Below are 26,061 nucleotides of genomic sequence, written 5' to 3'. Positions count from 1 at the left end.
ACCGCAGAGCCCACCTCACTGACAAAAGACAAAGGAGGAAAAACCCAACACCTAACCCCAACCCACCAATATTCCCTTGCAACCACTGCAACCGTGCCTGCCTGTCCCGCATTGGACTTGTCAGTCACCAACGAGCCTGCAGCAGACGTGGACATACCCCTCCATAAATCTTCGTCCGCAAAGCCAAGCCAAAGAAGACATGGAAAGGGAAAAGTTTGGTGGGTTCAAAGAACAATGAGTCTGGTCACAGGCTGAACACAGGAAGGATCTTTATTAAAGTACACATGAGGGGATTACAACAGTACTCTCAATCACCAAACAAAGTGTAATCAATAACACTACCCTTTTTAGCAACTGCTTACACTCATACAAACACAGTACAACCCAGTCATACTGAACTTAACACTACCAGTACTAGCAACTGTGTACAGCCTTGTAACCACCAAGGATTGCAATATATTGCCTACCATTCCTTGTCTAACAGCCCCGATCCCTGTGTAGGGCACACCTTACTAACAACTCCAGCGTTGTCCCCAGTTCAAGATCTGGAGTGGAGCAGGGTTCGTCTCCGGACCGAAGTGCAAAAGAGGAAGAGCTACTGCAAAAGGTGGTCTTTATAGTACAGTAAGCTGGAGGCTCTGGCCCAGGTAATCACTAAGTAATTAAAGGGGCCAGTGGTCAGGTGTGCACTAATGGGTGGATGGAGTCCAAACTTGATTGGCAGAATTTGTGACTTCTGACTAGGTTCCAGACAGAAGTCACATGACCTTCCACAATCCACATTCCCAGGTTCCAGAGAGCCCACATGACCCTCCATGATCCACACTACACCATGTTTTATTCAAGATTATCTATTTGCAGAAGAAAGTATGATGTAATTTTTTTTAGAGCTCTCAACTATTTCATGAATATTTGCTCCTGAATAATGCAGACAATTGAGTCAGACATTTATGAACAACACAGGACAATGAAGATTTTTCCATCCTGAACACTTTTGAAAGTATTTTATGGATTTTGGGCTGGTGATCACGAGAATCACCTTAAATTTTTCTTATCGCGTACCTTTAATGTAACCTATTTTTGTGATTTCCTGTCAGTCTACTTGTACGCTGCCCACAAAAAAAGCTGTTTTGGTCAGTTCATACATGCCTGTGAATGCACGCAGTACAAGTGCTATGCAAAAGTTGTCTTCGGCCTGGGCATGCTTTGTCAGGATGCAGACAGGTTATAAAAGCAGCTCACATACACCGATGCTGTGCATTACATTGATTATAGGTTAAACGTATCTTGATGCACATGCTCTTCAGGCAATAGCATAGCATATTGTCTTCAGGAAGATTCAATACAGCAGAAATGTCTTGTCAATGTCGCAACACCTGTGGTACATTCTGTTACATTTGTGGCAAGGAAATGCTTCAGGCTAAATTCAATAAAAGTTCATTTCTGATTCTCCAACTTCCTAAGTGAAACCTCAAATCTGAAATTATCTTTGTATTCAGCTTGAAGTTGTCTATTATAAACCCCAATTTTTTTCAGGAACCAAACCTTTTGAAAAATCTTGTTGTCCAGTGCAATGTTTACTGATGTAACTGCCTAGAAATTAAACTGCCAAGTTTAGAGCAAACATTTAAAATTATTTTTATTCTACTCTCTTTTCCATCTCCTTTGTGGTAAGAGTGAAGATGTCAAGACTCTCCTGTGGCATATGGAACATTGGGCTCACCGGCTGTACCCCAAGTTACAGTTTGAAGAATTCATTGCTAAAGTAGAAACCTTGGGTGGTAAAAAAGAAGTTCAGGTAACCCTTACAGTTTGAGTTTTCCATTACATTACTTATCAGGATTAGTTTGTGTCAAAGATTATTAAAGCAGTAATCAGCCATTAAACATTTATATTTGGGATAGAACATTGCATGAAATTTCTCCAGAAGGTATTGATGTGATTACATCTATTCCTGGATTGCATTTGGTTAATGGTGGTTGGAGAGTGATTAAAATTGTTTCTATGGTGACCAATGCACAACTGAAGCTACTTTGTTAGTAGCGGAAGGATAAATTAGTATTAACATAGCCAGATGTTCCTTTTATCAGAAAATGATGGATTGAAATGCCATTTTGAAATACGAGAGAAATATCAGAGGAGGTAGATTTTGTAAGAGGCATTAAAATATCTGCTTTGCAAGGAATTTTTAAGAAAAGTATGGAGTTTTTCCTGGAGATGAGGTTTTGATCTTTTAAATAATATCACAAAAACTGATAATTTATTCACTATATCTTGGCTTTTTGTGGAAACTTGTGTGTTTCCTTTTTTAACAATAATCACTAAATCCTGAAATGTTAACATTATCTTTCCACAAACATTGCCTGACTTGAGTCTTTCCAGCATTTTCTGCTTTTGTAGATGCTCAACATTTAATATGTTTGATTTTGTATTTAGGTCATTGCAGAAGTCACTTGTGAGAAATTAGACTAGTTATAATTTGTTTGTTTGTGTGTTTTTAGCTACATTTGATGTCTTGAAATTGGGTTTCTAAATTCTTAAATTTAAAAAAGAATTAGTTTAGACATACAGCATGGTTACAGACCCTTTCAGCCCATGAGCCCATGGCATCCAATTACACCCAATTGACCTGGAACCCTGGTACGTTTTGAACAGTGGGACGAAACCACAATGCCCGGAGGAAACCCACTCAAACACATGGAGAATGTACAAACTCCTTACAGAGAGTGTCAGCAACCGGGGTTTGAATCCTACAATATAACAGCGTTGCGCTAACCGTCCTGCCTTCCGACTTACATTAGAAGAATCTTGTCAACAAATCTGCTTTGATCTGTGTTTATTTTGAAACATTAGCTAGCTGGCTGATTTATTTAGTCTCATCATTTTGATAAGGCACTATGATGTTTCAATTTGATGGCCTTGCATTACAATCCATGAATGTCCTCCTGAATCATCAACTCTTCCTCTCTCCATAGATGCTGCCTGACCTGCTGAGGAATTTTGTTTTTATTTCAGATTTGCATGTTTTAGATTTGTAGAATGCAGTGGGGCCTCAGTGCTTCTCAGTCCACCCTTTCTGTGTGGTTTCAGTAGGCCATTTCATGTCAGGCCTCCGCCTTGCGACCATCTACAGAGCGGATGGAAAAATGGGAACTTAGCTTTCAGATAGCAGCCCTAAAAGGCTGCTCCAGGATCCCATTCATATCCAGAGGCACCTCGTAGCACCCTCCAAATCCAACAGCGGTGGGGGCGACTGGTGCTGTAGCACTACTCGTCATAAATACGTGGCAGAGCAAAGGCCGTCTTCCCTACCCATAATCCCCCACGCAGCTGAAACTGTTCTGTCCCAGCCCACACCAGCCGACCCCCACTGCCCCGAGGACTCCCGCTGCCCTTGACTTGGAGGGAGAGAGGTTGAGTGGGGAGATGGGTCGTAGGCTGATGACATCATCAGCCTGCCCCTAAACAGCCACTTAGCGCGGCTGTACATTCAGATTAATCGGCTGCACTGTGGAGATTATCCCTCTTGGAGAGGGGTTGAAATATACGGCTCGGAGACCGCCTCTACACGTTCAAAAAAGGTAGATGATTATGTGTTTTGGCGGAGTTTCTCCGCCTTTACATCTCAACTTTTGGGCTCTCTGAAATGGCCTAGTAAGGCCTTCCTGTAGATACAGGAGCCTCTATAATGAAATTTATCTACAAACCTTGTGCTCTGGTGTGCTTTGGTTTATGTTTTCTGTTAGCATTTACCATTGTGTTGATATTCCCCTTTCACTTTAACCAGCTAAATTGCCATCATCTATGAAAGCCTTAGGCATTCTCAAATCCATTCTCATTAAAGATGTTTGGGCAGTCTCCTTGTACATTTTTACAGATTCATCACTAGAATCTTGTTAGACCTGTAACCGTGATTAAACAATAGAGCAACCAACTTGTTTTTGTTCTGTCCCTTCAGATAGGAAATCGAGTTGCATGTGATATCCAAGGTCTTTAGATGTTTAGAGTGAAAATTTCAAAACCACAAAGTGGGTTTCTGCTTTTCATTAAGCTTTTGTTTTTAATGAAAATTGGGTCAAAAGGCATGAATATGACATTAAGCCATCAAATTCCCAGGCACTATTTGTTTGTTTGTTCGTATTTACCTGTAAATGGATAGTATTTCATGAATTGAAACATTCAGTATGTTAAGGTTGGTAATTTATATCCATTGAATTTGCATTTCAGACCTGCTTGAAGAAAATTAGACTTGATATACCTATAACTAATGAAGACTTGGCTTCTAATGAAGGCAAGTATTTTTTTTCCCCCCCCTGATATTTGTTTAAATTTAATCTTTGGAGAATTTTGTTCCTTAAGAAAACAATTGCTTCCCTTTTTCAGGGCTGTTTTGGCAAAATCTCGCCTTGAATTGGTTGTGCCAGATTCTGATTCTTTTTTTGGTAATATTATTTATTTAATTCTCAATTTTGCTTGAGAGTAAAACTGGTTCAATGTCCAGAATTCAGTTTTGTTGAGGTTTGTAATGGGAAAGAATTTGTATATTAACATTTATTTTTATTAATTGCAGATGACTTCGGGTTCTAGGTTGCAAGTCTTGCCATAGCTGAGTCTTGTGTGGCTTTTTGCACAATAATTTTAGTGGTATAATGTTGTTATTCTTGTTGAATAAGTGATTTTATTAGATGGTTTTTCCTATGCAGTATATAAAGGTGCGGTTATTGAATTGTACTTTTGCAACATGTTGAGACCGCCAAGAGGTACAACAGGAGTTTGTCATGTTGATTCGTGACGGGTGTTTTTGCAGAATTAAACAAGAGAACTAATTTCTTCCTCTTTCCTCACGCCATCAGTTTTATTGTTTGGCAGGGGCTTCCTAAATTCAAGACCACCTCAATTTTGAGAAGTGTTAGGAGATAATTAAGTCAGCTAGATTAGTGGGTTTTGTTGCCTCATCTGGACAAGGATAGATTTCCCTTTAACAGGTTTTGGTGATCCAGATGGGATAATGCAATAAACCTGTGGTTTCAAGATCTGCTATTGGCATTTTAATCTAGATTAGACAACAAAATTAAATTGTATGGCTGTTATGCTGGAATTTAAACTAATGGTCCACATCTCTAATACTTAACCACTTTGGTGTTGCTTTGCTGCAAGCATGCAGAGTCTGAGATGATGAATTCCTGCTGTATATTACTTCGTTAAAATTAAAATCTGTTTAAATTGCTGTCTGTTCATGATGACCTTGCCTAAAGTCACTATTTGTAGATTGACACACGCAGTAAGGATATAGGGGCTTTTCCATGGTCGGTGTATTAGGCAAATCTGTGCAAATGACTGCCTGGGAATGGGTACGTTGACCCAAAACAGTAATGTGATATTTATCCTTAATATTCACATTTAGCCAGTGCAAGGAAAAAAGTTCAGTAGTAGAATAATGCAAACACATCTTTTTATTATCCGGAAATAGTTCATAAAATTCAAGACCCTGAGCCATTGGGGGGGAACGGTTCTTGAAATTCGATGCTGGGCTTCTGTACCTTCTCTACTTTTGACCAGGAAAATGGGAATCCTTTATGATGTTGGCTGCCGGTATTCAGTTGATGGGAGGTCAGAGGCCATGTTTGTTACTTTCAGGGTACTTGAAATGCCAACCAGTTGATAAACTTTTCCAACTGATCCTTAATAACAACAGGGTCTTGCTACAATCACAATTTCTAATTTAAGATTCCAGGCTTATCAAAAATTAAGCCAAAAAAACAAGCTACTGGAGGAGGAACTCGGGTCAGGAAGCACCTGTGGAGGTGTAGTCAACATTTCTGTTCAAGTCCCTGGGCAGATGTTGCCTGAACTGCTGAGTTCCTCCAGCATCTGCAGTTTCTTGTCTCTCAAGATTGGAAGGTGACAGTGGCAGCAAGTTGTCCGCATCTAGTGCTGACCACGTTATTGCAGTGATGTTCTGGTTGTCGACAGAGTGTAATTGGTTATACGGGTGAGAGGTGAGGAGTGATGGTCGTGTACAGAAGGAGTTTTTGGTACAAAGGGAAAATATCAATTTTAAGATACTACCCATTCTCTTAACTGGATGTCAAAACATTTTTTACATTAAAAAACAAAGATTAAAATTGAATAAAATTTCATAAATACAGTAAAAAAAAATCTAAAATCCGGACGGACTGCTTGGTGATTGGGTCAGTCCAGATTTTCTGGATTATCGAGCAGTACTTTTAAAATTCAAATTTTTATTTTTTTTTGTTAAAATTCAAATTTAAGGAGAATAAAGAGGAGGTAAATTTTGATATGTATATTAACAAAATATTTTTTCATATAAAATACAAAGTACAAAAATAAATCTATTCATTAATTTCCACAACTTCTGTGAGAGTTTGAGAAGTCTGGATTTTTGGGCTTTGACTGTAGCATCAGTTGTATCTAAATTACCTCATACTTTTTGCTTTCTTTCCCATGAAAAACGATCCATTTGAATTTGCCACAGATTTTCACAGCATTTGCTGCTGATGTTTCCCTACAATCTCTGAGCCATTGTTTCTTCTGTTCATGTTTTGTTACGTTACCCAACACGAATGTAGGTCAGAACTTTTTAGCTGACTTTCTTAAACAAAAGTGAACCAAGACCAATTCATTAATTCTAAAATATTGTCCCTCAATCCTGAAATTCCCCATGTAAGTGAGATGTATAGGGGTTTTTGTTTAAACTTTATGTATTCAGTCAGAGTCTATCTCTATCCATTGAAATTTGCAAGATCCATTACCACTTTGTTCTCGGGCCATCAGGTAGCTCCTGTTGTACCCCAAAGAAGTTAGTGCATGTCGTTGAATTTCTGTGAGCTTTTGGGTCTGAGCATCAAGACTGAGTTAACGCAGTCCTACTCCATTTATACACATACTTGTTGCTTTTCCTCTACTGAAGGCAAAAACAATCTGCAATGGTAGATGTGGTGAATTGTTGATGTTAATATAGCAGATTAAAAAACTTTCATGATATCGAAGTTAATAAAATAAACTCACGAAGGCTTTCAGAAAATTAATTTGAGAATCGTGATAAATTGACATAAGCAAAAATCTTTTCCTGAAATGAACTATTTGCATTTACAGTTGTGGAGAATGAGGATGGGCTCCAAGGTGATAATTTTGAGACTTCCTTCAATGCCATGCCCAGTCAGCCAGTTTCAGAATCAGCTCCTGGCCCCAACACACTCTCGGAGGAACAACGGCTTCGGATCGAAAGGAACAAACAGCTTGCACTTGAGAGACGACAAGCAAGACTCCAATTGACAAATCAAAGCCCCTCCAATGGTGAGTATTAAGTGCTTTTAAAAATTAATTTACTGCAATAAAACATTTTGAGCTTTCCTAAGCACTTGCTGACATGCAGACTGGCCTTTTGTGAATCATGCAGTAGGATACCCAGATCCCTCTGCATTTTGTCGTCACTTAGATAATAGTCTTTATTTCCTGCCAAAGTGGACAATTTCACATTTAGTTGCACAGAAAATGATGGAATATAGTTTATTGATAGAAGCAAATAAATGTTGATATTTAAAAGCAATTTAAAAATACTTCATATCCAAGGTGATGTTTAAAAATAATGTATGATGCAGAATGTGTCTATTCTTTGAATATTATTGTGGGACTGCAAATCAAACTGAGGAGATAGACTGGGCCTTGATTGGATCTCTTAATGTATAATAATCCCTCGGTCCTGCAAGGTTTCAACCTGGTTTAATCAAATGTTCAAAACATCTGTTTAAACGACTGTTTAAAGCAGGAAAAGGCAACAGCGGGATTTAGTCTTATCTTCTTTCTCTGGAGGATTCAATCAGTCACGTACATACACGGAGGAATTGGAATCTACCAACCTTTAAGTGTGGTTCCTTATCATTTGTTCTATGACACAGTGATTAAGTTGGTGCTGACGAGAATGTCTGGTCAATGTGGTTTTTGGTGATAGAGCTTGCAGCAATTTGTGGAGCAAAACATACTAATAGCCTAATCTTAAAAGTGCTTTTCACTTCCTCTCCTGCCCCTGTTATGAGGACATTTTACTCAAAATATGTTTTACTAACTTTAAACCATGTTAAGTGTCATGCCTGTCTAACAACAAATATTTTAATAGTTTTTTCAATTGCGTTCCTTTGAAATTTAGTTGAACACATTCTCCTGATTTGGGCTGATATGAAAAAGTTGGGGTTTTGAACATCTGATTAAACCAGGCTGAAATCTTGCAGGACCGAGGGATTATTATACATTAAGAGATTCCATCAAGGCCCAGTCTGTCTCCTCAGTTCGACTTGCAGTCTCACAATAATATTCAAAGAATAGAGACATCACTTTGCAATATGAAGTATTTTAAATTGCTTTTAAATATCAACATTTATTTGCTTCTATCAATAAACTATACTCCATTTTCTGTGCAACTAAATGTGAAATTGTCCACTTTGGCAGGAAATAAAGACTATTATCCAAGTGACGACAAAATGCAGAGGGATCTGGGTATCCTACTGCATGATTCACAAAAGGCCAATCTGCATGTCAGCAAGTGCTTAGGAAAGCTCAAAATGCTTATTACAGGGGAATTGAACTCAAAAAGAGAAATTATTCTTAAGTGGTCCACTGGGGAGATCGCAAATGGAGCTTGTTCTATCACCATGAACCCTATTTGTACTGTATTCCAGCACCAACTTACTCACTGTATTAGAACAAATGTAGGTGAGCAAAAGATGCATAATTTTTTGGGCTTGAGTCCTTCATCAAGGTACTGCATGAGCAAAATCCAGACAAGAGCCTGAATAAAATGATGGGGGGGGGGGGAGGGGCAGGAGGAGGAGGAGGAGGAGGAGCACTGGCCCACAGATAAGGGAGGGAGGGTAAGAGAAAACTGAGAGGAAAAGGCTTGGAGAACTGGAGGAAAGGGGAGAGCGATGGGGAAGAGAGGGAGTGGTCTGGCAGAACCTAGAAACCCAGAGAAGTCGATGTTAATGCCTTCTGGTTGGAGAGGGCCCAGACAGAATATTAGGTGTTGCTCCTCCAGTTTATGGGCGGCCATGGACAGACATGTCAGTGCAGGGCGCAGAATTGAAGTGGTTGGCCACTGGAAGTTCCCAGTCATTGATGTGGACAAAGTGAAGGTGCTCAGCGAAGCAATCTCGCAGCCTGCGGCCAGTCTCTCCGATGTAGAGATGGCCGCAATGGGAGCACCGACTGGAGTAGATGACTCTCGCAGATACACAAGTGCTGAATTCCTCTCCCATCTGGTTTCATCATCTCTTCCATTTTCACCTTATCAGATTCAAGAACTGGGAGCCTCTGTGTCACAATTGATCACTCCTCTCCCCTCCCTCCTCTTTGTCTGCTTCAAACCATTACCCAGCCTCCTCCACATAGCTCTATCTTCCCACCATGCCACAAAATGTTTCCTTTCTCCCTGAGGCTCAAGCATCTATCCAATTCCAGCAGTTTCTTTGCTCCAAATTACAGCATCTCTAGTCTCGTTTATTCTTTCACCACAGTTCAATTTTATTTGTTAAACCATGCAAAAATGAAATTTAAAAGTTCCAGATGTAATACTCCAATAATGCTTGTACTTTAAGATTTAGTGCCTGCCCACTGAACAATTCTTCAGTATCCAACAGAGCCATTTCTCAACTGAGAACAAGTATTAGAGAGATGACCACTGGAACTAACATTTGCTTGCAGATTATTCATGAACATTTTCTGCCCATTATTTCAGATCACGAGGATTCCCAGTGCTCGAGTCGGTCCATGGAAACGAAAGAAACTGAAGATGAAAATGTAAAAAATAACATTTCAAAAGCAGCGACCGAAGCTGCACCTTCTGAACCACTTAGCAAATTTCAAAATGCAGCAGAAGTCGACCTTGCTGTGGGAACTCCAAATGACTTTGAAGAGATAGACTCTTTTGAACCACGAGACAATTCTGAAGCAGCATCAGATGTTAAGAGACTGGATGGAGATGATCACCGAGTGTAATCCTCGACAGATTATGTTTGAATGTCAGCTGAGATGTTGGTCATAGGATTATGATTTTAGGGTAGGAGTAAAGAAATTAATGCAAGTTTTGTTTTGACGGCAGTTACACCTGAGAGATTCTGAACCTCTACTCAATACTAAATCACTGTATTGCAAAGGGAGTTGGGAGTATAATCTTAGTTGTGCTCTTGCCAGCTTCACTGGGGAGGATAAGACTCACTGAAGCTAATGTCTCATTATGAACCACAATCCAAGTTTTGTTTCCTGGTGGGTTTGGGCAGAGGTCAACAATCTGAGGTTCCTGAAGGGTTTGTGTTTGAAAAGCTACTTAATAGGCTTTATCTTGCAGCAAACAGAAAGTGGTTTATTAGGTCCTTAAAAAATAACTGGCTGCAGTACATTTCATGTTTTCTAACCCTGCTAGGCTGACATATTAATGGTTAAAAACTTATGCCAAACATAAAACTTGGAATATGTACAGCTAATTCAAAACAACAAACCTCAACATCTCTTTTGAAAACTTTCAACAATTTCAGATATGGTATCAAACTAAATTCCTGTTTGATTAATTGAAATAACCAGTTGTTTCTGATTACCTCCAATATAAACATCCCATCAAATACTCTTTAAAAACCAGTCATGTGCTACCATTTTTTAAAAAGTTGTGCATGTTTGAACTGAACCCAAAGTCTCAACTAGGATACTTGCTCTGTAACATCAAGAAGAGCCATTTCCTTGATTTCTTCCAACAAGGAGTAGAGGCTGTTTCCCTGGGTTTGACAATATTCTCTATCTTCATCTCTGATCGATATACTTTTTTCATTCTCTTGGACAAGTTGAGCTGCTTCAGCAGATCTGATGACATCCTGAACCAAGTTTGTCTTTGATGAGTGTGCGGGTTCTATGCCAGTGATGGTGTGAGGTTGGTTGCTAACGACATCCAGTTTGATGCTGTCAGGGTGAGACCGGGATGAAAGTTCAGAGATTCTTACCTATTTGATCACAAAGGAGGTTTACAAAATTAAACAAGTCAGTTATTAGAAGGATCACGCTCATCAAAAACTAAACTAAGCAGATGAGTTAAGAGTCAGCTCAGAGTCCCAGAAGGTTCAAACACAAATGAAATTCATCAGTTCTTTCACTCTGCAATATAGGTGGCAGGCCACCAATAAACAATAATATTGAACCAAGAGTTGATTCGCCTGGTGTGGAGGCATAGAAGGCTAGATGGGAAGGGGAATAAATGTTAAGAATGGGTGGATTTCTGTGGGCTATTTGGTTTCAGGGCACATGCTCTGAAAGCCTACATTTTTGTAGGCTTGAATAAGGGCAGGTTTCTCTGCCCTTCTGTAAGCCTTGCTGATCCAATTTGCCTCACATTCACCATCCCACCCTCTCCTTATAACCCTTCCTTCATTCCCTATTGACTTTAAAGTTTCGGCCTCCCCTGGTTTCGGAGGTGAGGAATTCCAAAGAATCAATCCTCTTATTCAGCCTGCGCCCTTTCCTATCGGAAAGGTCATCCAGGAATTTTTTACATTTACACAAGGCCACTTCTCTTCTGAACTCTTCATTATAGATGATCCTTCATCACAAGACCATCTCTTAAGACTGGGATCAACGATATGAATTTTTAATTTTCAGATTTAATTGTTAATAAAATATTTTGTTTCTAAAGTTGTATTAATGTATTTTTAACTACAGCAACCTGGCAAAAAAAATTGCAGAGAATAAATAGGTAAAAAAACAAAAGTTTAAAATTGGTGCCCCCCTCGTGGTCAAATTTCCAACATGCAAGCAATCTCAAGCAACCAGAAAATTCACTGGCATCTACTGATTCCCAAAGGGGCTGTATACCTTTTTTAAAAAAAAACTATTTAGAATTTTTAAAATGGAGATTCTTGAGCTTTGGCATGCACTTGGGCTTCTGCATTGAAACAAATGTAGAAGTTCCGATTTATGAACATTTATTTGCTTAACAAAACATTTTCTTGGAATGTAATCTCTTTATAGAAGAATTCCTATCTTCATTCTCTACTATAATAGCCATTTATTTTCTTATCTATTTGATACTTAAATGTGATGTTAACTGTCATACAATGCACATATTCACAAAATTCTTATTTGCTGCAGCCAAACAGGTATTTGTAAAGAAAAACTGACAGCAAACTAATTGAATTAATTAAGGGACCAAAAACATGAGAGAGAATAAATATTCACAATAATTCCAGTGTGTGGGGAAAAAAAGGTGACTTGCTGTAAATAATGCAGACATTTCTCTTCTGGTGTTGGAGCAGGCCATAGCTCCTTTTACATCGGCACCATATCCTAGTAATTGATGACCAATATACCGATTAAAGAGCCAGTGCGAACGCTTGCAAATCGCCACGCAGGCACCAAATCATCCTGGGGATGGACCGCTAGGTAAGATGTATCATCTCTCGGATCACCTGACCCGTGAGCCAATTAGCCCAGTGTGAAAGGGACATGGACTAAACAGGAACAAAGTATGAAGCGTTGATGTTTTTGCGTGAGTGTAGGAACGTGAAGTAAAAAGGTTAAAAAGGTATTATGTATTATGATCTTGTATTTAAACAAAATTAATCATGCCTAATAACATAGTTAACCACAAAGGAGCTCTTCAGCCTCTGTTATTGTGCCAACCTATATAAATTTTTTAAAGGACCGTTGGAATGTGGTAGCGGCAGTAAAACAAAGATGCACAATTTATAAAGACCATGGGAAAGTTGCAGTGGAAATGAAATACGCATACACAATGGGTACATATAATAATCAAGGATAGATAGATATTTCTGAGAAGCAGGGAAGGAGGAAGAGCGATGGTGGACCTGGCTTCCCTGAATTCAATGGAGCACAGAAAGGGCTGTATGCATGGAACACTCATGGAAGAATTTCTCTGCCACATGGAATTCTGGGAGGGCAGGTCTTCTATCTTTCAATGTGTCACTGGTGAATAAGTGCCCCTCACCACTGGGATGCCCGAGAACTGGTTAACAGGAGTCCAGTGTGAGCAGCAAAAACGCCTTCTTCAACTGGTTCTTTGAACAGCCAATTTACAAGTTAGCCAGTGTGAAAAGGGTTCATGTTACAAGTGTCTGACAGTTAGTTGCTGGTTTTCAGACTTGTGCACCTGCTACCCAGTTAGCAAAGAGAAAAGGTTGTGACCAGGATGTCTAAGTAAACTAGTCTCATGTTTAAAAAAAATTAAAAATCTTCAGATATTAGCAATCTGAAGTAAAAAAAAGGAAAGGGCTGTAAAGAATGAGTAGTCAGGCAATATCTGTGAATAGCAAAATACTGCAGATGATTTTGGTTCAGGCTGCAAACGCTCCGAAGAGGAAAGATGAAAACAAGTTCATTTTAATTTGCAGAGATGGATGAATGGGATAAAAGGTGAAGTTTGGTGTACACCTCAATGTACTAATGTACAATGTACTAATGTAGTCTGATTAAGATTACCGAGGAAGTTGATGAGAAACATTTTACAAATGTTCCAGGATTCAGATGCTACAGATGGGGGTAAGAAAGATGTAGTTTTGGTTAGGGAGACATCATAGCAGTCCTTAGAGAATATTCTTGGGGGATTGTCCAACAAAGCTTAAATGTTAAAAATACAAATATTTTTGGAACTTTGGCGGCACGGTTAGCACACCATTACAGCGCCAGCGATCGGGGCTGGAGTTAGAATCCCACGTTCTCTCAGGAGTTTGTACATTCTCCCTGTGTTTGCACGGGTTTTCTCCAGGGGCTTTGGTTTCCTCCCACTGTTTGAAATGTACATGGGTGCATATTAATTGGGTGTAAATTAGGCGGCACAGACTTGAGTCGAAATGGCCTGTAAATGTGCTTAGGTCTAAATATAAATATTAAATTGTTGCAGTTCTCCAATCATATACTTACTGTGATGTGGTCAAAGAGAGAGAAGGTAATTGATCTTCCATCAGCTGTAGTGGAGATAATTTTGTCTCTAAGGCGTCTGAGAGTGCCAGGATTCCATTCACACAATCCATCAGGCTGTGTTGTGATCACAAGCCCATCTCTCTTCTTTAGGAATGCTGGAGCTTTTATCCCATACCTAGTTTATACACAGTGAATAACTTCATTTTCTTTTATATTACTTGAATGGGTATATGAAGTGAAAAAGATAATCAACAAAAAAATCTAAGAAATCAATTTGCTGTCAGCTTGCAGATGATTTTAAAAATAACTATTGGGGATGCGAGATATGTGTGAATCATCGTGAACAGAAGAAAACCCAACCATTATTAGCTAAATTACTGACACTGAATCATTCTCCACCACTGAAGCCCATCCAGTTCCATATACCAAGTAATGCTCTGTTTCACTCGTTCTAAGAAACATCCATTTATATAATGCCTACAATTACCAATGCCTTTAGAGTAAATAAATTGAAATATAATTCAGATTCAAGATTCTTTTATAGTCACAGACCAAAACATAAAATGTAGTATTACACAAAATTTCCTTTAATCTGCTGTAAGGCAGACAAAGAGTGGCCATTAGTATTAGCTGGCACCCTTTACAGTAAGAGAGTCACTGAGTGTCTGTGGGTTGACACAACACAGACCCCTGTTCTATCCGTTGGCAACCTGAGCTACAGCTATCAAAAATTACTTCCGCTAATTTACATACAACAAGCTGTAAAATTGTCCTGAAGTTAAATACTATTGGTTAAGAAATAGATTTTGGCCATAGAACCCCCAGCTAATCTTTGAGATGTCATGGCATCTTTTCTGTCCACCAGAGAAAGCATGTGAGGTCTCCTTTGAAAGATGGCACCTTTACACAATGTTAGGCAAGTATGCCAACATTGTTTCCTCTTGGACTTAAATCCACAATATTTTAACTTGGGCAATTGTTTAGCCTCTTGATCCCTACCCCCCCAAGCCCACGTTTTTCAGACCTCGATCAAATTAATCGACTCAAATTCTGGTCAACATGAGACAAAGGTCAAAAGTGTGGATGCTGGAGAATGCATGACCTAAAGGTGTGATGCAAGCTGCTTTGATTCAAAGTTATACTTTCAAGTTTGGTTGCAGAATTTGACTGATGAGGGAACATTGAGCATACATCTTTATCTGTTTTACAGTTGATGAAAACAAACAAGCAAAATTCAAAATCTGGCTGCTGTATTTGCCTATAAAACAGTAACAAATGTTTAAACTGTTGTAAATCACAATGGAATATACAGAATGTGAAAGATACTCAATAAAAATCACCCTCACACGCCCCTTTGAGCCATACACATTTCTTGGCATCCAGTATATTTCTGTATTTCCTAAACCAGGGTTGGCCAAACTTGCTTAATGTTAAGAGCCACACATGATAAATTTCAAATGTTTGAGAGGCGCAAGACATGAAAAAATATTACATACATGTTTTTAACTTACATGTATAATTTGTTATTAAAATGTATAAATACAGTACCACTCAGATTATCTGAAATGATCAGGACCGGGCCTACGCCAGATAAACTTTTTTTTTTCCGGATAACTGGTCATTTTTAAAAAACAGCCCAGTTGCAACAACAAATCAATTGTATCAATGTTTAAACAACAGGGAAGGTTTTTAAAGTATTAAAATAATGTTTAATTCTCACCAAATAAATGCTGGCCACTAATAAGAGACCTCCCAACTTCCAATGCTGATCGCCAAGATCTCCCAACCACCATCACTAATCCCCAATATGTTCCCACCGCTATCACTGAGCCCCGGGAAGGCTTCCGGGCTGGTAGAACAATCACTGGCGAGTTGGTGGCTTCCTGTCTCCCCAGTCACTGGAGTTCCCGACGGCGATGCCAGAGTCCCAACTCCAAATCTTCACTTAAGCTTAGGGGAGTCTGGTGTGCGTCTGCGCTAGTAGCCCAAGGGGAGCTCCAGTGTGCAGAGGAGGAAGGGGAGGCAACGCCACTGAATCAGAGGCCCCACTTCCGCCTGGGAGGCCGCTCTCCTTGATGAAGCCAGCCGGACAAGGGCTTGCGGCTGGTAGAAAGTGGCATGCAGTTTGAGAGGAATAGTTGGAGAGAAAAGTCAATAGGGAAGGTAAAGAAGAAATGGAAAAAGAGAGGGGAGGGAATTATCTGAACCAAAGACAATAATTCTAATTTCATGTCAAGTGAAATTTTTTTTCAACCAGTTTGGCTCCAAAAAAAATTTCGGATAAATGAGGATTTCTGGTTTGTTGTGGACGTGCTCATTTATCCGAAATTTTAAAAAATTGGATATATGAGAATTTCTGAGAATACCGTTTTGGATAATTGGAGTTGTACTGTGTTAAGAAATACCTGTATGCAATATTTATTCATGTATCTAATTTTAAAGTGTTAATCTGTATTAGTTTCAATGATCAAAAAGTACACATACATACCAAATATTTTCAAAATCCTGACTGATTTTTTGTGAAAATCTCTGCCGAAGGAACCAGTAGAGGCTGCCTCATTAAATATATTCAAGATACAGTAAGAGATTTTTGTCATTGGGGAATTAGGGTTATGGGGGAAAGGCAGAGCTGGGTCCATGGCTAGATCAGTTGTGATCACACTGAATGTGGGAGCAGGCTTGACGGGCTGGGTGGACAACTCCTGCTCCTGATGTGTTCCCTTTGGGAACGCTGCTGCCACTGTTCTCCACAGATACCTGCACCATTGCAGCATCCACAGCCAAGCACATGATGTGGGAGGCAACCCGATGCAAAGCTGCCTCCTGCAGCAGGGTGAGGCCAGGAGGCCTACAGCTCTGCTCCTCCCCGTTCCACCCTCCAATCCCCTCTTCCTAATGGCCGGCAGGAAGGGGAGAGCTGAGCTAGGGTATGGAGTGCTCTAACTTTGGTGCAGACTTTCTATCCAAAGGGGCCAGGATTTGCCTGTGGCCAATGAGAGGACTTTCACTACTTCTGCCAGCTGTCCTGGGTTGGTGCCTGGATGAGGCCCTCATTGGGAATCCCCTCCAGCCTCTCGTCACCTTGCTTCCCCCCTGCCAGAGTGCCTTGGACAGACAACCTGCCTCTGGCAGATCAGAGCACTCCTAGCCCAGCCCAGGCTTCTCAACCTCAGTGGTCACTCTCTTTAAAATGCAGCCTGGACTGTAACATACTGGCACCCCCCCCACCCCCACACCCCAGACCTCAGGGATTCAAAATATCCCTGGGCAGCTTCAGGAGCACTGGTCTCTCCAGCCAACATATTTACACAAAAACAAAGCAGCTTCAGAGACAAAAAAAATTAAAAATGCTGGAAACACTCTACAAGTCAGATAGCATTTGTGGAACAGGACATTCAGTTCTACAACCAAGACTGAGTTGGAAATCTGATGAATGGTTGCTGACCCAAGATGCTGACCGTCCCTCTTTCCACAACTGCTGCTTGATTTGTTTTTTGTTTCAAATTTCCAAAATCTGCAAAAATAATTATTTTCAAACTTACAAGATTGTGCTTTAGTATATGTGCACATTCTTCGTTTGTCTGTGCATTCAAAGTACTGTGAATAATTGAGAAATTTCTCATGAGGAATTTATTGAATGTTTAAATTATAATAATTGGACATTTGACCACTTACTTTGGTACAAATACCAGCACACCATTTGCTCGTATTGAGTATATGATACCATCAGCTATACAACAGTCATCAGAAGTGGGATCTTTATCCTTAAAGTACATGCACTGAAATAATTCTATGGATTGTTTCTGCACTCGCTGAGCAGCCTAAAAACAAGGGGAAGACATTAAATTTCATTAGGCCATAGCATACAATTCTGCAACTGAAGATGTACAAAACATTTGATTTTTCAGACTTTGTGCAAGACAGGCTTCCACAAACTGCTTCTCCAAGCCAATCAATCATTGACAGGCTCCCAGTAAACAATGTCCTATAAAATGGACTCCCAGCTTCAGTCACAGTTTAATTTAAAATACTATTTGACATTGAAATTTTAAAAGTTACATTACACAAGACACCATTCGTCGGAGAAGAACCACAGTTCTTTGTAGCCCTGGATGCTTTGTATGGATTAATCACTGTTTATTTAAGCAAGATCAAGCACATCTCACACCACAAGTTGCAAACAACCTTTCTACAATTAGAAGCTATATTCACTTTTATTCATTCTTTCATTCTTCCTATTTAAAAACTAAGGAGCCAATCTGGTATCAGATCTTGAACCATTTCAAGGTAGTTCTGATTTGAAAAATAAAGTGGTGGGGGGGGGGGCAGGGTCAGTGGTGGAAGGGCAGGCAGTATCTGTGGAGGAGAAGAGATAATGTTTCAGATTGAGACCCTGCATCAAACTGAAACAGTTCTCTCCAAAGATGCTGTCTGATCTGCGGAGTTTCCCCAACATCTGCAGACTCTTGTGGCTCTAGTCCTTTTTTGACAAAACCCTGTTGACAGAAACTGGCTTTTATCCCCCAATTCTCTACCTAACATAAAATACAATAATACATGAACAATAACTTTCTAATTAGAAAGCAAAAGCTGACTGAACTATTTCTGTACTCACCCTATTTTTGTTGTTGATATGGTGGCATAATTCTTCCAAATCCTTCTGGCTAAGTAATAGCTCTTCAGATTCCAACTTCTTATCTTTCATTAAAGCTGCCATTAAGAGTCTATGCACCACTATGTCTGCATATCGTCTGATTGGAGAAGTGAAATGAGTATACTTGTCTAGAGCAAGACCTATGATTTAAAAAAAATAAGTTATACAACACGAAAAAGGTCTTTTGTCCCAACTTGTCCAAGGCGGCCCAGGTGTCTTACTAACCTAGTCCATTTGCCTACACTTGGCTCAGATCACTTGTCCACAGATCTTTTATATGGTGTGATTGCCCTCAACTCGACTACGCCCTCTACAGCTCGTTCCAAATATACACACCATGTGTGAAAAAGTTGCACCTCAGGCCCCTTTTAACTATTTTGCCTCTTTCAGTCCATGTTAAAAAAAATCAATGCCTATCCAGTCTCCTTATAACTCAAGCCTATTACACCAAGGAATATGGGGAGAGAGAGAGAGAGAGAGAGAGAGAGAGAGGGGGGGGGGGGATTGACTGAGTTTTTTCTGAATGGCCTCTAGCTTAATTACATCTTTCCTATAGGTGGACAACTAAAAATCTCCATTCAAAGATAGATAGATATATACACACACACACATATTTTTCAAAACAGCTGTTTAAATAGAAGGTTCATTTTTGATTATTGTATATTCATTGTAAATGTAAAAACTACCCCTTTTTTGAAATTGTGTTTGGTTTGCATGGAAAAGCTGTAAGACAACTTTTACAGGCATCTGCAATGCAGTGTAGAGCACAGGCACTGACCAACGCAGTCTGATCACTGCAGAACGCAGCAACTTCATGGGTATACGAGAAAGAAAAATCTAATTTCATCACCAGTGCATTTATCAAATGTCAAAATATCCAAAATTGTAAGCATACAAGGAAGAAATATTTGAAAAATCTTATTTTAAGGGCATGTTCAAAGAATATGAAATATCCAGTTATAATTGAGATGTTAAGATATGGGAAATTTGGAAAGGAAAAGCATGAAGGATTAGAACCAACTTCTTGCAAACTGAAGCCCTCCTGTAGTTCCTAGACTTTCTCCAAGATGTAATACTTTACACATGCCACAGTCTTAGAAAATAAGTTGAGAAAAATGTAATATCCTTTACCATAATGATAAAAGAGATCCTCTGAACAGGAGCCAGTGGAAAAATAAAGGGCATTGGACATTGCCTGTGTGGCCAGGGATCGCAGGAGTTTATTCACCAGAGGGTCATGAGGATCCTTGGCCATGTCCAGCGAATCTGCCAGGGCCTTGTTACAGCTAAAAGTTAACATAAAATTTAAAAATTATAAAATTTGCTTTTATTTAAACATTTATAGATACACAGATGCAGAAATGATGACTTAATTCTTTTACTAGTTTGCAGTAATGTAGTTCATTGGTGACACAAGAGACCAAAGGTGCTGAAATCGCAGCCAAAAGCAAATTGCTGGAGGAACTCAACATCCATTGAGCAAAGCAATGGCCAGTAATAAAGTGGTGAGGCAGGAGCTGCCAATAGGTGGATTCAAGTTAAGAAGGGTTGAGCAAATGGAGCAAAGTAGGGGAGATAGGAGAAAACAAAAGGCTGTTGAAAATAGAATCTGATAAAGATGTGATGAATGGAGGGATAGAGCAGATGGGAACAGTGGGGAGGGGACAGGGCAACCAGTGGGTTGAATGCATGGGTGATGAGTGGATGGAACAGGTGGGAGAGTGGAAATAAACTGGGTAACAGAGCTCAGACCAACAGACAAAAGATGATAATTGGACATGGATAGTAAAGAGATTTCAGATTTATTGTCTGAGTACATACATGACATCACATACAACTCATTCTTTTTCTGCAGGAGAGGCAGAATTACCACTTATTGGTGGTGCAGAAATAATGTACACAGCATATACATGAAAAGTTTTTTTTAAATGGAAGAGGAAAGGGGAGAATTGATAGGGGAGGGGTGGTTCGGTGAATGGAGAAGGACTGGGAGAGGAGTGGGAAGGATTGGAAACTAAATGTGTGAGAAAACTTGGGTGGATCAGAAGAGTGGAATGGAGCAGCCACCATTTACCAGAAATTGGAGGATTCAATGTTCATGCCTTCAGGTTTTTTGCTATCCAGGCAGAATTCAAGGTGTTGTTCCTCTAGTTTGTATTTATATGTGGCCTCCTCTACATGGTAAGAGGAAGTGCACACTAAGTAACCACTATCTCTGTCCACAGGGGCAGTCTCCTGCTCATGGTTGCAAGCCATTTTAACTCCCTCCCCATGTCCACGTTTACCTGTCTGTCCTCAGCTTTCTCCATTCCTCAGAGACAGTGCTTGGCAAAGTGATTGCTTAGTGTGCACTGGTCTCGACATGTCGAGGAGGCCACATCGAGTGCACCAAATGGAATAGAGAAGGTGCCCGAGGATCTCAGCCTCAACTGGAAGGGCTGTTTAGATTTCTGGATGGTGGTGATGGAGAAGGTGTGGGGACACGTGTTGCACCTTCTATAGTTGCAGGGGACGGGGACAGATGGGTGGGTGAACCTGTGATTCATTCTGGTTATATATGGGAGAACCTAATATCCAACTGAAGGAGGGGTCAGGCCTGGAGCCTGAAATAACGACTGCCTTTTGGTTTTTATGGATGTGTGACCAGCTAAGATTCTTTTTGTGTTTTGTACTCAAACCCAGCACCTGGCAGATTTCTTGTTTGCAGCAAAGAATGGTTCAGATTTTAGTCAGTAGTTAATATGTCTGTTAAGTATGCTCCTCAGTTTTCTTCAGGCTGACTTCCAGGCCAAACATCCTGTTTTGCGGAAACTGCCAAAATGTTTGGCCTGGAAGTCAGCCTGAAGAAAACTGAGGTCCTCCATCAGCCAGCTCCCCACCATGACTACCAGCCCCCCCACATCTCCATCGGGCACACAAAACTCAAAACAGTCAACCAGTTTACCTATCTCGGCTGCACCATTTCATCGGATCCAAGGATCGACAATGAGATAGACAACAGACTCGCCAAGGCAAATAGCGCCTTTGGAAGACTACACAAAAGAGTCTGGAAAAACAACCAACTGAAAAAACTCACAAAGATTAGCGTATACAGTGCCATTGTCATACCCACTCCTGTTCTGCTCCGAATCATGGGTCCTCTACCAGCATCACCTACGGCTCCTAGAACGCTTCCACCAGCGTTGTCTCCGCTCCATCCTCAACATTCATTGGAGCGACTTCATCTCCAACATCGAAGTACTCGAGTTGGCAGAGGCCGACAGCATCGAATCCACGCTGCTGAAGATCCAACTGCGCTGGGTGGGTCAAGTCTCCAGAATGGAGGACCATCGCCTTCCCAAGATCATGTTATATGGCGAGCTCTCCACTGGCCACTGTGCACCAAAGAAGAGGTACAAGGACTGCCTAAAGAAATCTCTTGGTGCCTGCCACATTGACCACCGCCAGTGGGCTGATATCGCCTCAAACCGTGCATCTTGGCGCCTCACAGTTCGGCGGGCAGCAACCTCCTTTGAAGAAGACCCAACCCCAACCAACCAATTTTCCCTTGCAACCGCTGCAACCATGTCTGCCTGTCCCGCATCGGACTTGTCAGACACAAACGAGCCTGCAGCTTACGTTGACATTACCCCTCCATAAATCTTCGTCCGTGAAACCAAGCCAAAGAAGAAAAGAATAAGTATGCTCAGCATTTTCTCTTTCTTTCCAAACACAGATTGGTTTTCTTTTTATTTATTCATTTTTCAGGACGCAGGTGCGGCTGGCAAGTCTACAATTATCGCCGACCTGTAACTGCCTTTGAAAAGATAATGAATGTTGCAATCCTTCTGGCAAAGGAGCTCCGAAATTGCTGCTGCATGGAGCAATGGGGGATGCCAAGGCCAAAACCACAGCCCTTTTCACGTCGGCTAATTGGTGGTTCAAAATTGAGTTTTTGCTGTTAACACTGGGCCAACATTAACCAGTTCACATTCACCACCCAGCATCCCAGAGCAAATGGGCGCCTATCCTCCAGCGGTGACATCCTGCATGCCCCCGATCCCTTTCACACAGGGCTAACCAGTACGCCAATTCAAAATGAATCAGCGATGATGCATCCTCCCTAAGCAATTTATCCACGGGGCGATCTGCCGCCTGCCTGCCGCCCATGAACATTCACACTGGCACATTAACCAGGTAGATTGGCGGTTAATTACTGGGTTAAAATGCCAGTGTGAATGGGGTTTCTGAAGGGATGGTTGAAGATTTCCAGTTCAGAATGGTGTTCAAATCTGAGAGAAACCTGGAAGAGGCAGTGTCGCCATGTCCCTGTGATTCTTGGTCTTGGGGTTGGGAAAATCTGCCAGAATTCTTCCTGTGATCACTAGAGTATATGCTATAGATGGCACAATGTGGAAAGAATGAATGTATAGTGGGGATAATTGGACAGAGATGTGTACCAAATCCTAATTTGAAGGAAACATCATGCAAACAAAATCTTTATTCAAATGGAAGATTTATTAGCAAAATCATTATAATTAGGATTGAACAAATAGAAATGTAACCTATCAAAAGCTTAATATTAACCATTATTCATGGAATAAAATTTTACATCTAATAATATATAGCCTATTAATTCAGATCAGTAGACTGGTATTCTCCAATTTGTAGTCATTATTTTTGAATGGGAGAGAGCTGCAAGTTTCAACCAATAATATTCCTCAGTTTTAATTCAGGAAGGGCTTCTTTGTAGACAAATACAGCATATTCGACAACAGAAATTAAAGACCTTCTTCTGAAGATAGTTGAAGGATGAATGTTGTTCAGAACTTTAAATAGTTCCAGCCAATTTAAGTGGCTGCCTAAACAGAAGAACACGGGGGCAGAGGCTTAAAGTTGCAGGAGAAGAACCTCTGACAATATAAGATTCTCCCATGTGCTCAATCCTGGTGTGAAGATCACCTTCTAATTTAAGTGCTACAATATTAACCAACCTGATGTTCTTAATGCAACACCGAAGGAGCAAGATTGATTTATTCATGGTTTTCATTAAAAAGAGAACAGCTGGAGGAGTAAAAACATCACAACTAACTTCTCATGGTAAGCAGTTAAAATGGGCTATTTATTGACTACATATCAAGATATGTAGTCACTGACAAAAGGCAAAGGAGGAAAAACCAAACACCCAACCCCAACCAACCAATTTTCCCCTGCAACCGCTGCAATCGTGTCTGCCTGTCCCGCATCGGACTTGTCAGCCACAAACGAGCCTGCAGCTGACGTGGACTTTTTACCCCCTCCATAAATCTTCGTCCGCGAAGCCAAGCCAAAGAGAAGATCAAGATATTTCATCAATCTCCATTAAACAAAATATGCAAACAAGCACTTATTATTCACACATTACCTTGTATCCATTTTGAATCCCTTTGCCCTTGCACATTCAACCAGTACAGCAAAGGACTCCTGTCGTGGTGAAGGATGTCGACGTAGCAAGGCTTGGTGAGGTAAATTCTCGGTAATTTTCTTTGCTACCCAGTGGTTTGCCAGAATCATGCATTCCGCCACAATCTCATGCACCTCCAGGGGCTGCTTTGGCACCAAGTCGCTGATGTTCTTCCTCTCGTCTAACTGTACTTGTATTTCAATTCCCTCCAACTCCAGGCCACCTTGAAGGGAGCGCTTTGTCCGGGTGTGACGAGCTATTTCAGTCAGCTTCTCGACTGCCCATGTCAAGTCATTCAACTTTCTGGATTTTTCTTTTTCCTCAAGGCCTTTGAGTTCAGGGATATCATCCAGAACATTGAGTTTACCATCCAACAAGGCTTGAGCTGCTTCATAGAACATCTTGTAAGCAGACCTTATAATGGTTCGTCCAAACCACACTTTACAGATTTCATAAGTAGCTTTGTCCAATTCCCATAATATGCTGACTGCATACCTTAAAGATAAATGACCATGGGAAATTAACGCAGTTTCAAAAGATGATTTAAAGCTCTCTGCACCATACATTAAATGAATGGCAAGGATAAATCCCACACCACTGTTTAATTTTTGCACTGTATTCCTTATTCTTACAAATCTTATTTGTTACAAACAATATTTTGTGTCTAGGTGTACTTTCTATTTTTCTAACCAAATCATCCCGATTTTAGGACACAAGGAGAAAGTTGTTCCTGTCAGCACTCCTCCACAAACTGAAACTGATTTTGGGTCAATTCATCATTTTAAGTCTGAGGCTGGCAGAGTTTTGAAAAGCCATAGTATAAAGGGATTAGGGAAAAAAGAGCTTTATGAACCTTGGGTCACATCTCAGCCATAATGGTAGAAGAGGTTAAAGCACTGAAGGCACGCTCCTGGTCCTACACTTCCACCATGTGCTGGAACTACAACCAACTGTAATACCGTAAACCCAATGTATATTTCCAGTTCTCACAAAAGCCTGCCAATGAATGCCAACATAAATTAAAATTATGAGCTCTCGAATCTTTACTGTGATCCAAACCAGAAAATAAAGTTTTTACTTTTGATGCAGTACAAATCTCTGTAATAGAATTCAGCTTCAGTTTGAGAAATATTCATTTATGATTTTGTTTTAAGGAAATCTTAAATTTTTCATTAATCAGTGTCACGGTTAGTTTTCCGAGGTCTTGTCCTGATTTTTAGCAATGGTGCCACAAACCTTACAGCAGGTTTGTGATTACAAGTGTTCAGTACAAATGGCCAGTGTCTTCAATGGGGCAGAGGTCAAACGAGCAGCATTCATTAAGTTTCTCATCCTCAGTCTTCTCGGGAGAATCTCCAAGGTAATCTAGATGTAATCTTCCAGCACTAAAGAATGCAAGGCTTCTTTCTCTCTCCTTGGACAAACATATGTATACACCAGCAGGTGCTCTGTGGTTAAGAAGGGATTACTTAAGGTGGTATGTGAATGGGGAAAAAAAGGTTGAGAACCACTGGCATACACTAGTCCCTTGCAAAAATTGCATCGCTTTTGCTTCATATATAATTGAGTCTCACCTGTCAGCACCCCCAAGAATAGAACATAGTTCAGCACTGAGGATGGCAGGTAACATATCATAGTGGCGGTCTGCAAGGTAACAAGTTGTTGCCCTGCAAGAAAGTAACGTTTCATCAATAATAATTATGCACAGATTTTATAACAACATTACTTAAAAATGATTCTCAGGGACACATTTACACAGCCCCACATTGGGGGCTCTAATGGCAGATGCTGATTACATTTTTATTCTGATAATGAGTGAATTTGAATTTCAAAAACAATTTCTGTTTCTGGCCAGGCCTTGAGATTTGAATTGTGTAACAGGTTTGCTGGTTATCGCATCCACAATTGCTTCCTTTGTGGACGACTGCAGTTTGAATGGCTTTTCTCCCTCCAGTTATGTCACCAGCATAGCCCAGAAGCAGTTTTCTCCTTTCTAGAAAAAAGTATTTTACAGAAATTTCAGACATTTCTTAAAAGCCCCTTTTCCTCTTCT

At 40.3% G+C, this 26,061-nt stretch overlaps 2 protein-coding genes across 7 annotated transcripts in view; one reads left to right on the top strand and one right to left on the bottom strand.

Moving 5' to 3' along the window:
• Positions 1-10,096, top strand: part of tipin (timeless interacting protein) — a 36,214-nt gene extending 26,118 nt beyond the window's left edge. For all 4 annotated transcript variants that reach the window (XM_069911316.1, XM_069911314.1, XM_069911313.1 and 1 more), the window contains exons 6-9: positions 1,676-1,798; positions 4,228-4,291; positions 7,117-7,317; positions 9,752-10,096. In XM_069911316.1, coding sequence (XP_069767417.1) covers positions 1,676-1,798; positions 4,228-4,291; positions 7,117-7,317; positions 9,752-10,011 — 648 coding nt within the window. In that variant the 3' untranslated portion in view covers positions 10,012-10,096. The remainder of the gene's footprint in view (positions 1-1,675; positions 1,799-4,227; positions 4,292-7,116; positions 7,318-9,751) is intronic.
• The window catches only part of dis3l (DIS3 like exosome 3'-5' exoribonuclease), a 45,202-nt gene continuing 27,981 nt past the window's right edge, over positions 8,841-26,061 (bottom strand). For 2 of the 3 annotated variants that reach the window (XM_069911312.1, XM_069911311.1), the window contains 7 exons: positions 25,583-25,675; positions 23,970-24,503; positions 19,718-19,872; positions 18,548-18,726; positions 17,608-17,753; positions 13,933-14,107; positions 8,842-11,003 (listed from right to left, as the gene is read on the bottom strand). In XM_069911312.1, coding sequence (XP_069767413.1) covers positions 10,707-11,003; positions 13,933-14,107; positions 17,608-17,753; positions 18,548-18,726; positions 19,718-19,872; positions 23,970-24,503; positions 25,583-25,675 — 1,579 coding nt within the window. In that variant the 3' untranslated portion in view covers positions 8,842-10,706. Of the gene's footprint in view, positions 11,004-13,932; positions 14,108-17,607; positions 17,754-18,547; positions 18,727-19,717; positions 19,873-23,969; positions 24,504-25,582; positions 25,676-26,061 lie in introns of all 3 variants that reach the window. The other variant, XM_069911310.1, reaches the window with a different exon arrangement.

This window comes from Narcine bancroftii, chromosome 14, assembly GCF_036971445.1.
Source record: "Narcine bancroftii isolate sNarBan1 chromosome 14, sNarBan1.hap1, whole genome shotgun sequence".
In the NCBI taxonomy this organism is placed as follows: domain Eukaryota; kingdom Metazoa; phylum Chordata; class Chondrichthyes; order Torpediniformes; family Narcinidae; genus Narcine; species Narcine bancroftii.
The sequence above is the reverse complement of the archived record's forward strand: the minus strand, read 5'-3'. Positions and strand labels throughout refer to the sequence as shown.